Here is a 15,745-nt window from a genome sequence, read left to right on the forward strand (position 1 = left end):
AGAGAACCATATGCTTTAAAAATGTTCGATTCTCTGAACTATTGTTTTAGTAATTGTCTGACACTACCCAGTTTTATACGTTTGGATTTGTATGTTTAATAAATTCATAATGCCACATTCAACCAATAAATGTATCAAGATTTCTTGTTCAACAAATTTTAATTTAGTAACAATGAATTGATCTGTAATTTGCTTAATATTTGAACCATACATGCTATCTTTGTTTCTGAAGGTGCATTGTTGACCTTTCAAATCAAAGATATCTGACTGGGATATTGATTAAGATGTTTTACATAGACTTCAGCAGCACTTGATCCATGGCGAGAATCAACAAATGTAAAAAGATGAGCTTTTAATTCACAACACAACAAGTGACGGACAATAATGACAAAACAACACAAGTTAAAAATAGTCAGCAAACAGTGAAGAATATGTATTAATGTGTTGCATTGTTAGCACTGTGGGGGATTTGTACGGTAGTTATAAAAATGAAATTTTTATGACTTTTGAATATGTAGTGAGTGTTCATTTCTTGGAGACTGTTTTTAGCGTGCCTGGTGTTTAATATATTTCAATAGTTTAATCATATAGGTACCACATATACTTTTGCTATACACATTATTCCTGACAGTTTAAAGAAAAAGTGCCATGAGGGCATGTAAACTATTCAGTATCAAAGTAGTGAGGCTATTACTTTGATATGTGCTAAATGGATTATGAATATTTTAAATGTTATTGACAACAAAAACGCTGAGAAAAACTAGACTGTAATACTGAATTTATCACAATCTAAATAATTTAGAGAGGGATACTTACATTTGTGGAAAATACAATGGAGTCCAAAAGCCTGAGAGTGCATTAGCCTAAACATTTAGGTTTGAAAATCCAAATATGGAAAAACAAAGCTTTACGGAATAAAACATACAACATATAAGGTTATGATATAAAATAAATTGGAGATATTTCAGATTCTGTTTCTAGGTCTAGGCTTAGTACAGATGGTCAGATGTTCTTGCTTACATTGAAGCTCAAAATAACATTCTCGAATCATTGAACTTGATCATCAGGTTTTACATAGAACTTGAATTTGCACTGCTTGACTGCTGCTGTCATTAGGGGAAAAAATAAATAATTCTTTAAAATATAAATATTTTCACTTGTGGTTAACATTTGGACACCACTGTAAATCGATTTCTTTTACTGTAAGATGAAGGGCCTGTTTACACCTGGTATTAAGATGCGTTTTGGTCGATCAGATTACAAGTAGATGAGGGAGACACATTCCCGTTTACAATTGGTGTTTTAATCTGTCTATTTTGTCCACTTTCAACCTCTTCTGTCCTGATTTCTTTAAGGGGAGGGTCTATGGGCGGGTAAATGTATGGGCCTTTTCAGATCTTTCGATCTAGTGGACGAAATAAGCTCACGCAATTTACAAATGAATGCTACTGGAGATGACGGAAAAACATGCGGTTTACAGCTTTCGTTTCTGCTCTGACAGCCGCAAAGACCAGCCGAACGCGGTGAGTGCGTGTTAGAAATTAGGAATGGTGAGGGAACATTGTGCTTTATACGATTTTCATCTTCAAACCGAACTTATGTCCCGTCTAGCTAGCGCACATTAGGTCAGTCGGCGGTCTTTTGAGGTTGTTCGAACACATTCAACCACATGAGCGTCCACACTACGAAAGCAATCTGGTCGAATGCGTTTTCGTCTACCTCTGGAAATAGACGAAAGTGGACAAGCTCAAAACGTTTTAGACCCCATTTACACCTGTATGTAGCGTCGTCTACTTGTGATCCGATGGACCAAAATGCATCTTAATACCAGTTGTAAACAGGACCTGAGAGGATAAATTATGGTTGCTCCCTTTTTTTTTCCATACGTTATGCTTGTGTTTAATGACCTGCAGCTGTTTGAATGTGTATCTCACCGGCTTCATTTTGTTCCAGCATGTTGATGGTGGGCTACCATGGAGGGATCTTATAGAATGAGTGTGAGAGAGCTTTGTGAGACAGATGATCTGGCCACGAGTCTGGTGCTGGATCCCTTACTCGGGTTCAGCACCCATAAGATGAACATAAGGTACTTATTTTGGACTCTGGATTTTATGCACAGTATTTAAAGAAATATTTTTGTTATTCTGATAGTATTTTTATATACAGATAAATAATAAAACCTGAACTGTAATCTGTTCTGTTTTTTTTTACATAGTAATGTAAAACATATGCTGCGTCCCAATTCGCATACTGTCCGTCCTAAATGGTATTCGAAATTAAAATTGGTGTGTCCCAAATCATAGTATGTTGAAATGAGTATTCCAAAGATACCCAGAAGTGCAGATTCACGCACGCTCTACGGCTAATATTGCTCACAGCCCATTGTGTGTTGTACGGAGGATTCGATTAGAACCACAAACGAATAAAAAGTGTTAAAAAACTACAAACATGGTGGATGTGCGAGACGAGCGGTTAAAGCTGCTGTAGGTAACTTTTGTAAAAAATATTTTTTACATATTTGTTAAAACTGTCATTATGTCCTGACAGTAGAATATGAGACAGATAATCTGTGAAAAAATCAAGCTCCTCTGGCTCCTCCCAGTGCTCCTATTGCCATTTGCAGAAATACACGCTCCCGGTCAGAAACAACCAATCAGAGCCAGGAGGAATGTCTTAGCAGTGTCAATCACGCTCGTGTACGCGCTGATCACACCCCTCTCTTGCACAGCGCGCGGCGTACCGTCGTTCAAACTCAAGATTGCTGGTGTGCCGCAGCTGTGCTAATGGCGGAGAAACAACCTAAACTGCCAATTCTCGAGTGACACCTGCTCATAAAACAAAGAGGTAAAAGGAAAAAGACCGATGACGATAAACAAGCGAAAAAGAAAGAATTACACAGAGCCCATTGACTCGGTGTCAAAACTCTAGCCGCATAACATGTAGATAAAATGTCACGTACTCTGCTAAGCAACAATTGAAACCTGCTAATTCACTGGCTTGTCATGTTGCTGAAATAATGTACTAGCACACCTTATCTAGCATTATATATCGCTAGAATAATTACTTACATACTGTAACGTTAGTTACCATTATATTAACGTTATCTTACTAGCTATTTATAACTTATAGAAAGAGTGCAACGTTATAAAGTTACATGTAGGCTATTGCAAAATACATAATGATTTGAGGTTCAAGTTTGTAGTCAAAGTATGGGCAGGCCATAGTCAATGTAAAGCATATTGTTGATGTTTCGGCCCTATTAGTGAATGTGCCATATAACTGTTTATCCGCTGTTATTGGTGGCCCTGTTTACTAGCCTGCGCGTTCACGGCAGGCTCCGCTGTGGAGGACGAGCTGTGGAGGGAGGGCTGTAGCGCAGCAGAGAGCAAGGGGGTGGGACCTGTAAGTTGTGCTTGTTCAAATTTTCAGGCTAAGTCAACGTTTTCTCAAAACTCCCTACTGCAGCTTTAAGGTTTAGATAAAGGGGTTTTTAGTCATTAATAATCAATATCTAACCTGAAGAAAATATATTTATTCAATGTTATCCACAGTATATTTCATCTGTAACAGCATTCTGAACTTTTATAAAGATACGTTTGGTTATATTAACTGAGGAGAGTTCTCCGCATGAAAGACCCACGACTGGCAGATCAACGTGCTACTACATTTCTCTCCGATACGGTAGGAAATTAAATTGAATGTGGAGGATTTTAACTATTACAAGATGATTGACAGTGCAGTTTTAACAGTGTCAGGATGCATTTAACTAAGCGACAGAGCAGTCCGTTAAATACGCAATTATGACAGAGTAGTATGATTCAAATCTTGCCTACTAATCTGCTAAACACTCAAAAGTATGTAATTTTTCTTCACAAAAACAGTACATACTTTTAGGACATAGTGTAATTTGGCAAATTGGGATGCAGCAATAGACTACTGTTCTAAAGTTTGGGGTCAGTTTTTCAGGTTCATGTTTTTGTAAAAAGTCGCTTATGCTCACCAAAGCTGCATTTATTTGATTACAGTAAAACAGAACTATTGTGAAATATTATTACTATTTAAAATAACTGTTCTCTATTTGAATATATTTTAAAATGTAATTTATTCCTGTGGTGCAAAACTGAATTTTCAGCATCATTACTCGTCTTCAGTGTCACATGATCCTTCAGAAATCATTCTATATTATGATTTGCTGCTCAAGAAACATTTCTTATTATTAATATTAGACTTTTGAACTGTAGTTTATTTTCGATGATTTCTTCCATTTGAAATTGTTTGATTTCTTTCATTGTGTGAATGTGTGAAGTCCTCCCCCTGAGATCCGGCGATGGGGCTACCTCAGAGAGACCCTTCTGCGGTTTAAACGCACACATGACTTCCAGGCCACTTTTGATGCTCTTTTGGATGGGGAATGGGTCAGTGACTATTTCACTGGGCTGGGTTCACACCGACATGAGTTGTTAAAGCAGCATGTGAGTATAATGTTATCCAAAATGTATGAACTTTCACCTTTCCTCTTTTTGTACATGTCATCATCACCAAATAGGAATGTGTGAATGCTCAGAGTTTTGAATGTGTAGCTGTTTTTGTGTTTAGTGTAGTAACATTGGTTTGCCTTTACTTCAACGTGTTTGTCTTTGCTGGATCACTGGATCTCTCTGCACACATTCATGTGGACTGTACTGAAAAAAAAAAAGTTTGTGTAAGATTAACAAGGGCAGGGTAAAATGATAGATTTCTGTTTAATTGCAATCTTTAGTTTCTTGTCTTGTTTTTCAAAGTGTAAAAATTAATCATTTTAATACTATACTATATGGTTTGTTGAGTTTGGGGTCAGTTAGATTAAAAAATAAAAATAAAAATAAATACCTTTTTTAAAAACTCTCAAACTGTGAAAAAAAAAAATCCTGTTGACCCCAAATGTTTGAATGATAGTGTAAATATACAGAATGAAATCCCAAATGATTCCGAAACTTACAGCTGGGCGATATTTTTTTTATTTTTTATAAAAAAACTCGATATTCGATTCGATCCCCCCCTTCCTACTGCGAACTGTAAATATATTTTTAATATATATATTTATTCTATTTAATTAAAGTGCATCAACATAAACAAAATTGTAAAGGCAATTTTGTAAACGGAGGGAGCATGCTACGGAAACCCTGAAGGAAGATTTGGTGAATGCAAATGTACGCTATACTGAAGAGGGGGAGAAAAAAAAAAAAATAGGATTTTTTAAAAATATGAATAGATTTGACCAACCAACTCTATTTTTAAATCAAATCGATTTTTTCCCAGCCCTACCGAAACTGAAATCAAATCGAGAACTTTCTTGGGAATCTACACTGTCTGATACTTTGCCCTAAGAAAGAAAACAGAAATGTACCTACTACGCGCTCTACCATAATTTGTCTCTCTGAATTTGAATCTCTGAACGCTCCGGTAGTAAACGTTCTGAGTGTGGTGTTGTATCTGTGAGGGCTTGGCTTTTGTAATGCAAGTTATTAAAGGACAAGTTCGGTATTTTACATTTAAAGCCCTGTTTTAAGATCGTTTCTGATTAAATAGAACGGTTAAGATTAAAATTTGGACACATGCTGCTGTCCCGAGAAATTTCGGTTTCTGTGGTTGCACCCCCCACCTCCACAATGGTTGCATAGGTGCACTGGAACAATCCTTCATAAAACGCATTAAACTTTAGTTTACAAAGATGTTAAACTCACCGAGTGGTCAGGGGTGTTCACTGATATGCTCACACAAAAATCGCTGCAAAAGATGCTTTCCAACAGGTTTTATCGTAGTTTTTGTCCAACTCCGACTTGGACAAAAACTACGATAAAATTTCTCGGGACAGCAGCATGTGTCCAAATTTTAATCTTAACCGTTCTATTTCATCAGAAACGATCTTAAAACAGGGCTTTAAATGTAAAATACCGAACTTGTCCTTTAAAATTTGGTCTGATTAAAGACAAGCACAGTGCATAGCAGTAGATTTATTCAAATTCTTGTAATTATTGAATATTGCTGTGCGCTTTCAAAACAAATTTTTTTTTTAATTCATCTCTTTTCTTTAGATGTATCGCTATATGACAGCATTTCTGTTGGACAACGGAGTGAACATTGAGCCGTGTACCCGCTATTCCTCTGAGACAAACGGAGCCAAAATCACATCCACCCGACACTGGTTAGCTCACTTTTCTTTCTTTTTTAAAAATCATAAACTAATTATAATGATTTAATAATTTATCAATCAATCATTATTTTCATGTTGATCACTGTAAAGCTGCTTTGAAACTATCCGCATTGTATAAAGCGCAATTCAATGATAATATTGGTCTACTTTTTAATTTTGTTGACCACCATATTTGAGGATATGATGATGTTGAATTCTCCAGGCTTGTGGGAGAACGGCTGGAGGTACTGCAGGGCTGTATAGCTGAGCTGAGCCCTGAGGATAGTGCCGTGCTCAGAGCAGGAGTGAATGACTTCAGTGTCATGTACTCGACGCGCAAGAGATGTGCTCAGCTTTGGTTGGGGCCCGCTGCCTTCATTAATCATGGTGAGAGAGCCTGTATACTTATACTGATCAGTAATATTTTATTTCAAAATGTGGTCTTTGGTAAGGTACAGAATCTGATTGTGCTTTTTTCTCTCTCTCTCTCTCTCTCTCTCTCTCTCTCTCTCTCTCTCTCTCTCTCTCTCTCTCTCTCTCTCTCTCTCTCTCTCTCTCTCTCTCTCTCTCTCTCTCTCTCTCTCTCTCTCTCTTTTCCTCTCTTCCTCTCTCTCTTCTCTCTCTTCTCTCTCTCTCTTTTTATTGCTTGTGAAAAGACTGCAGACCTAACTGTAAGGTAAGATACTAAATTATTACTTTTAATTTTGTGGGGAATCTTTTGATTTGGTTGGTTTTTGAAAGACCCTGTACAGATGTTGTAGCGTAAATGTACATTTTATACAATTAATGCGTTAAACTCCTATGTAAAGGAGTAGTCACAATAGATCTGTGCATCTGGTCTTGCAATTGTTTTGCAGTGTGTACTTTGATCTTAACACCTTTAACCTTATTATTTATTATTATCAGCAGAGTTTCCGCTAGAAAAAAATGGTGCCAGTCAAAGTGACCGGCAGAGGTTTCGTTTAACGGACATTTTGATGAAATGCCGGTCAAATATCGCCTCTTAATTAGTCAAGTTGAGGAAAACTGGAGGCAGGCTATGTAACTTAAAAAATGACATAATCAGGCCGTATAGAATGCAACATGTTATTATTAGCCTAACTTTCAAATAGACGGAAAAAACATGAACGTCCGATTGGCGTCAATTAACACCAATTGTTTTTTACTATGGTTTCACACACATTCACTTTTTGAAACATTGAGGCACGGATGTACCTAATACAAATAAATAAAACATCCAGTTAACTAGCAGATCATTCATTTAGTTCGCTATTAAATAAGAGATCTAGCGCTAAAATCAGTTGTTTTTTAAATCAAGCTTCTTGCGCAATCTTCACTCGGACGCGCGTTTCAATCTATCGCCGTTGCGGAGACTCTACACAGGCGAAGCACTGCTATTGGGCGCAGAGATATCACGCAACACCTGAAATAAAGCTTGCCACAAATAACCGGCGAAAGTAATGATTATGCATGAAACATTTAAATTGTTGATAAATTGATAAAGTTGACGATGCAGACTCGCCATCTTCGCAGTAGTGAACGCGCCTAGAGAGAGAAATGCACACTTCATATGAATAAATTCTTATTTATTAATCCAGGCAAATTTGTTGATGAAACATTGATTAAAATGAAGATACAATTTATACAAAACGAAATAAACTTTAAAGAAAGGCTTTCTACAAAACAAAACTAAATAAGTGGTCAAAATCATGTCTGACCAATTCCAAATGTTTTCCGATATAGGCCTATTGGTCATCTTATGATCCTATCTTACTCATCTCATGCGGTTCCCTTTTCATATAGCCTAATCAACATAGATGAAATAAAAAAATAACATTATATTTTTTATAAATATGAAACTTATATATATTTTTTTTTACTTATAATAAGCGTCACACCGCTCCGCTTTGCTCATGCTCTGGTGTATAGTCTAATGCATGTGTGCGTGCATGTGGTGGAGGGGTGCGATTTTCGAATAATAATCAACCCAGTGATCTTCGAATATTATTTTTGCTTGAAATTTCGTTTTGTATAAATTGTATATTAATTTTAATCAATGTTTCATCAACAAATTTGCCTGGATTAATAAATAAGAAGCAATAGTGGACAATATAGGCTAATCAGGACCCGGAGGCGCCGGCGCGTGCACACTTCTCTCTGGCGAGTCTGCATCATCAACTTTATCAATAATATCAATGGGCCTGGCCATATCTGAAACGTCTCACTCAATCATTCGTTGTTTAGGTCTATATTACAGCCGTTCTAGGCGTGCGCTTTATTTGAAATGCAGCATGCAATGTTTTATAACTTTCAAACCCTAGAGCCTGTTCCTTTATAACATAGCCAAAGGTCGGTGTATTTTTGCTTTATACATTTTAGAATTATTCTCAAATTCATATTGTGTTAGGGGGGCGGGATTATTACGCAATTTTAATCGGACAATTTGACCGGAGAGATTTAATTTTGTCGGACATTTCATTTTTTTCCCGGCCAATGTCCGGTAATTACCGGACAACGGAAACCCTGATTATCAGGTTAGGTAAACAAGTCGAGTCTGGCCTAAATTATAAGCATTTTAAAATCACTTATAATTTGGTCAGAAGACTTCTCTGTGGTATTTTCTAATTAACAACACCATAAATCGAAGATTCGATAGGCAGTTTTGTAATCAATTATTTAAATAATAAACAAAAATGTAAAGGTAAATAAAACTTCATCATTAAAGTATAAAATACAATAATCACATTTCGAATCAAAGGTGTAGTTAGCTCTGGGCTTCTAGGCCTTGGGGGTACTGACGTATCAGTATCCAAAGAGGCAATCAACTCTTCAGTCTTTTATACTCCTGTTGTTTACCACAGGTGTTAGGTTCTAATCTTCTTGATTGACATAAGTTGTGACTTTCCTAAAGTTTCCCAGTTCCTTCTCAAGGCCTCACATGTGCAAGCTGTCCACCTCTTCATGTCCTTGAACTCCAGTAAACTCAACCAAGATGGCTGATTTCCTTTTAAGGTTCTAGGAGTAGAACCACAGTTCTTTGTGTCCTTGAGCCCACACACATAATCGCACACACTTCTGCTCCTCTTTCTCATGGGTTGGCACACACACATATACATAACGAACAATTACTGTACATCTATGCCAATACAATATAAGCCATTTTTTACAAACAGAAATAAATAACATTGAATGCAATGCATTATATTCAATAAATTGGCTAAATATGTGGAACATAAAGGCATCTACAATAAACAAGGAGGCAGGTAATTGCATTTTCTTGATATCATTCAACACCCCCTTCATTCTCAGACATAGGTGTGACACAAACTTTGTTCACTTCATCAAACTTAACCAATAACATGAGCCGCGTTTCCACTGTCGGGCCAGTGCAAGCCAGGGCTTTAAACGGGCCTTGCTGGGCTAAAAGCCTCGGGCCTGTAGCACCGGACCCAAAATCTGCTGCGTTTCCACTGTCGGGCCAGAAGCTCTGCAGCGCTTCACTAAAACACGCCTCTCTGGAACAACGTCACACAAACCCATTATTTCACCGACAAATGGAAGTTTTATCAGAAAACTAATCAGAAAGAAATCACTGGAAACAGCGTGATCGCAAAACAAACATGATAAAAGCGACCGTTTGCTGGCATTTTTGTGGTTTACTTGAATATTTAAAACCCAAGCATCAAAGTTTTACCACAGGTTTACAATAAAAAGTGATACATTAATCATAATGAATCAATTTGTGTCAAAATTGCACATTAGTCACACAGTATAAAATGGTTTAATGTTAGGTCTATTTCACAAAAGAAAGAGGACACACTTATTCAGTCGAGGCTGTTTCTGTTTATTTGGTAGTTACAGGACATATTTAAATCACATTTAGAAAGAATGATAATTTCTACAAATATGCCACCAAAAATACGACCTGAGGAGCTTTAGCACTCTCTCCCAGTAGGCTAGTTATATTTTCAGTCAGAGAAACAGAGGAAGCTCTCGAATTTTTTTTTACTTTATTTTATGATAGTCCGGTATAAAGAGTAGGTTACTGACATATAAAATAAAAACATGATTGACTGTGATAGCCATTATGATGTGTCTGATTTCTTCAATCGTTCTTATTTTCTATGTTTACTATGGTAATAGTTAGCGACAGCGTGCATAGTCTTTTGCATCGCGTAGGCTTATAAATAACCGCTCCACTAGCCCGAGCTGGCCCGCTTTGGACCAAGGTATTCGGCGGGCCAGAAAACCCTGACCGTTAGCCCAGAGGAAGCCCCGACGAGGCCCGGTCAAGCCCCGGAAGTGACAGTGGAAACACGACTGGCCCTGGCACGCACTAGTGGCCCGACAGTGGAAACGTGGCTATGGACATTTGTTCATCATTCTTAAATTCATTGATTTGTTACACAATCATGTAATATTTCACCCAGTGTTGTTTTCTGGTTCCCATAACAAAAAATAATCAAATTATTATAATATAATTAGATAAGAAATATAATCATGTATCATCAAGGGGCAAAACTTTGTGCTTTTGCTTGATTATCATGTAGATTAGGCCAATTTGGATCTCAAAAAGAATCCATTACTTTAAGCACCCTATAGGTCTTCCCAGTAGAACGTGCGGCTCCTCCCCTGGCTCAGACAAAGTTTGCAGAAGCCAAACCAGGGGATCCTGTGCCGACTGACGTCTCCTGGGTCTTTCGAGCACAAGGTTATTATCTGAGGATGTGAGGGGTTTTCTTGTTCCAACTACAAGTTTTAACACTCCTCAGTTTGAACTAGTCTTGAAACTTCTTCAGTGTTCAAACAAGGCACAAAGTTCCTTTTCTATCATAGCTTGTAAATGTCCAGTTTCAAACCTCTGGGTCATATTTTCAAGCAACTCAATTTCTCATTCAAATATCTTACACTAAAGTCAGTAATCATTTCTTGAGCATTAACACATTCTTAGATATCGTCATTGTACCATGAAATATAACAAACTCTTTTTGTAGTAATTGATGCATAAATATATCACTCACATTATAATATTCTTTCTCTGGTTCATTATGGTTACATGCCATGCATTCATTATAATCACAACAATCCAGTAATTAAACCTTTGTATCCAGAGTAATCCTTCTGATGTTTTCCTGAGTTTCTGAGAACATTATATAAGTTTAAATATAATTGATATATCAACAAATCAATTTGTTCCTATACATAAGGTTCCCATTGTCAAGTTTGTAAAACATAATCTCTCAATCTTAAATTATCAATTTAAGCCTTTTATACTTTAAATTAAATTTTGTCTGTTAAAAAGATGAATTTTATAAATTAATGAACCATAATCACGAGAGTTTCTTCTTCAATTGCCATAGCATATGTTTTAATTTCCTTAATATATTATTTATATTCAAAAGTCTACTGAAGCCAATGCACTCTTTAATTCATAAAGACTTCAAAAAATATTTCAAAAGCATAAACATTCTTTTCAGTAATTTCGGTGATCAGTGTCTGGTGGCATCTCATACATTTTAAATCCTCAAAAAATAACCTAGTAATTAAATCGTCTTGTCAGGAGTTCTCACCCTGAAGGTCTCCTGAATTAAATCTAAAATGTATTCTCTTTGTATCCATTGATTTGTTTGTTACTATATTACCTTTCCACATTTTCAGATTTTTATTTTTATTTTTTTGGAATCGGAGGTCTTCAATACACACACACACACACACATATATATATATATATAAAGACCTCCGATGCAAAAGCCTCTAAAAGCCACCTATGTCAAAAATGAGATAATAATATTGAGTGAATGCTCTCTCCGCACATGGTATACGCTCATCAAATACTTTCACTTCAAACTCACTAAATCCCAGCCTCAGCCCATTCAGAAATGCCGGTACTTGGGTAGAAACCTATACATAGGAGCCTGATAAAAATGTTAATATTAAAGAAAAACATTAGACTGACTTAGAGGCTTTTGCATCTGAAGTCTTATATGTATATGTGTGTTGAATATGATTATACAAATGATTATTTCTTCAATTACAGTAGGGCTGCAACTAACGATTATTTTAATAATCGATTAATCTGACGATTATTTTTTCGATTAATCGGATTTAAAAAAAGAACAACAAAACCATTCATTTCCAACCCTTTATTAAAAAAAACCTGATAGTGCAAAAAATCCAGTGCAAAAAAATGGACTAACACAAAAAACATACACATGTATGCTTTACATCTGCAAAATATATAGGCTTTTTAAAAATAAAGTGCACAAAAAGATGTTGTTTAAAGGGACCTGAGCTGTCAGAACAATAAATAATTTATAAAAAAATAAAGAAAAGTACAAATCAGAAAAGTTAACATGATTTGTTTGAACGTCAGAACTTGTTCTCTACACACTACCCTCGCACACCCTCACAAACTCTCACACTCGTGTGTTTTGTTTTGTTTTTTGATGTTATAATCTTTAACAAAATGTTTGACATTATTCGACAAGCAAATGCACACAAAAGACAAGTCTCGCGCAGTTGGATAATAGGTAATAATAATAGCAATAATAATTATAACAGAAGATAATATTTCTCGTCTATCCTAATATTAATTATAAATACAATGTATATAAAATAAAAATACAATATAAAATAATATAAAAAAACAAATACAATGGATTGACCACCTTATGGTGTGTAAGGTATTTTGCAGCTCATCCTTTCCGTGCACATAGTTTCATAGAGTCATTTAGAGTAAAGATTGAAAAATTCAGTGCTGCAAATTGTGGAAAAGATATTCCCCTTGTAGTGGTACTTGGGAGGGACAGACAAGAAAGTGTTTTCATCTTCCAGTGTTCCAGACTAACTTTTTTCACTAGGAGCACAGTGGCACAGAAAATTTAGGAGCACACACCGTAAATCAACATACTAACCGAATATTCACATTTCTACTAATTTCCAGTGTATTACTAATAAATACTTTGATAATAGATGCAGAAATTACAATGCCTTTGCCCTCTGATTTAACGTTACAACCTCTTGTCTTCTAAAAGCAACCGGCAGTGGCGTTGCTTTTTGATTTATGAACATGTCACCGCATACTCTATGCTTGAGGCTAAGATTGTGTTTAACTATTGTGTTTAAACTGTGAAGTGCCTGCACTGTCGGCAAACTTCGTGTTCCCCACAGTTATGGGGTAGCGACTGCAACATTCGCAGGTCATGGAATTCGTCTCCTTACAGTACTACCTAAACCAGCTGAATTCTCGCAGCCAGTCTTCACGAAAATGGTGGGTTTGGCCTTTTTCGCCACAAAAACCTCTCACTCTGAATCATCTTCCGACTGTGACACTGTACTAGCTGCAACGTTTCAAGTAGCTCAAGGTTCAGTTTGTATCACGGTTTTAGGTTCACGGTTTCGGTATGATTCGGTATGTGCTATGTTCAGGGAAAAAAAGACTACTGTCAAATAAAATAAGAAAAATATGAACAAATAATCTAACCACAAGCAAAAGCACTAATAAATACAATAGAGCAAAGATACTAATAAAATAAACAATGCTTTTCAGGTAGGTCCAACAGTAGTTTTCAGGTACAGAAATTGAATAAAATAATCAAATGTAAAATAACATTGCATATTTGACTATATAAATTAAAGATTAATCCTTATTAAAGTTACAAAAGCTATTCAATTCAGAGCTAATTCAGAGCTGATTCAGTAGGCCTACACGATACTGTGAGTTTCTTTCTTGACCATATAAGTTCACTTGGCATAACAGACTATGTCTGCTAGGATACTCATCAAGACGGACATGTTGACATACTTTTTGTGTGAATTTGTCCATTCAAGTGCAAGACTTGAAAGAACTCAATATTTTTGCGCTGTCTGAGATGAGTAGGCTACACATACACACACACGCGCGTGCGCGCACAAATCTTCTAGACGCGAGTTCTCTTTCGCGTCTTGCTCTTGAATGTTTACATTGGCAAAACTTAAATGAGTTTAAACACCGATGGTAACGTCTGCAGTTCAGGTCTCGCCTGCGCTCGTGCGCTATCAACTCCCGGGTGATGAAGGCGTAAATGACTGGTCATGTTCGAGCATTTGGCACTCGCATTGAACAGTGTTAACAAAGTTTTTGTTCACGTTTTTTTGATTATCGCTGTTGTAATGTATTATTTGGGAAGCCAGCAAGTGAATTTAACTGGCACACTAGCCGCAGGTTGGAAGAATGAGTCAATAGTTCGCTTGTTCATTGCTCAGACGCACAGTAGGTTGTCTCCGTCTCCTAAAATTACTGGTCGCACATGTATTTACCATATCAAACAACCACTTCATAATAGTCTTTTTTTTTAGTTCCATGTTTTTTTTTCTCAGTGCTGACTCAGTGCTGGTGGATGCAGTGCTGTCGTTGCTTGCTATTGTAGTCTTATGTTCAAGTCCATCTTATGACTAAATAAGAAGCATATACAAATTATATAGGACTTCTTATGCCATTTCTGTCCCCTTCTTTCGAGGGGTTCCAGATTCAGTCAAGGCCATTGGGTGCTCTTGGTTTATAATGAGAGCTTGCTTATCTGCTCTCTTGCTGTTCTCAAACACCTGCATGATAAGCCTGCATCCAGGTGTGTCATTCAGGTCCATTTCAAACATTACAATATGTCTACTAGCACCTATTATTTATAGTGAGGTTATTTTCAATTATTCATTTAATTTAGTTTATGGTAACATACTAAATTAACTATAGTTTAGGTTGCTTTCTCCACTCTTCTACCAGTTTATTGACCATCATTGTCCAGTTTCTCTCCCAATTTTTTCCAGTCTTTATAGTCCATATCTTCTCTATCTTCTTTCTGCATATTAGAATATATCACTATCTAATATAATAGATGATATGATATTTAGGAATTTATTTAAAAATAACCCATGTTTTTCTATATCATTTATTTCTCACTCTTACTACAAGTAAGAGGTAATAGCCTCCTAGTTTTATTTTATCTTATATTGCCATTATCTCTTGGTTAATTTTCCTTCTAGCCAGTGCTAGAATATTCTTCTGTAATCATCACATTAATCAATAGTTTTCACAATATTAGTTCCATTATCACCAAGTAAGTCTCATAATCTTAACTATATTATGACTTTTAGGGTGTGCTTCTGTTCCATTTTCTAAATTACATTCTTACACAATTCATTATATATATATATATATATATATATATATTTTTTTTTTTTCCATAAATTTTCTTCTTAAACTTTGCTGACTACTGTTTCTTAAAGGGATACTCCATCCAAAAATGAAAATACACCTATTTTACACTAAAATCATCCTGGCTGTTCCAGGACCAATAATCATTTTCATTAAACTTTTTCATAAATTACCAGTTAACATGATTTTCCCAACACATATTGTTACAGATTAAAAGTCCTACTTTTAGCCTGCCTATTTCCACTTCATTAAGCTATCTTCTGACAATGTTAGGTGCATTTCTTTAGGTGCGTTTGTTTAATAGCAATTTGATATTTACTGTCTATCCAGGTCTGGTGGTTTAAATTCATTTTAGCACTCTACCACGCCTATAAAAATGTAAA

The 15,745-nt window shown here is 36.0% G+C and overlaps 1 protein-coding gene across 1 annotated transcript in view; it reads left to right on the plus strand.

Moving 5' to 3' along the window:
* kmt5c (lysine methyltransferase 5C) overlaps nucleotides 1-15,745 on the plus strand; it is a 29,784-nt gene that overhangs the window by 1,184 nt on the left and 12,855 nt on the right. The window contains exons 2-6 of the mRNA XM_056264035.1: nucleotides 1,954-2,086; nucleotides 4,307-4,472; nucleotides 6,075-6,184; nucleotides 6,396-6,559; nucleotides 6,829-6,848. Of these exons, the coding sequence (XP_056120010.1) occupies nucleotides 1,974-2,086; nucleotides 4,307-4,472; nucleotides 6,075-6,184; nucleotides 6,396-6,559; nucleotides 6,829-6,848 (573 nt within the window). The 5' untranslated portion in view covers nucleotides 1,954-1,973. The remainder of the gene's footprint in view (nucleotides 1-1,953; nucleotides 2,087-4,306; nucleotides 4,473-6,074; nucleotides 6,185-6,395; nucleotides 6,560-6,828; nucleotides 6,849-15,745) is intronic.

The sequence above is a fragment of the Rhinichthys klamathensis genome, unplaced genomic scaffold, assembly GCF_029890125.1.
Source record: "Rhinichthys klamathensis goyatoka isolate OS25496 unplaced genomic scaffold, OSU_Roscu_1.1 h1tg000213l_1, whole genome shotgun sequence".
Classification (NCBI taxonomy): Eukaryota; Metazoa; Chordata; class Actinopteri; order Cypriniformes; family Leuciscidae; genus Rhinichthys; species Rhinichthys klamathensis.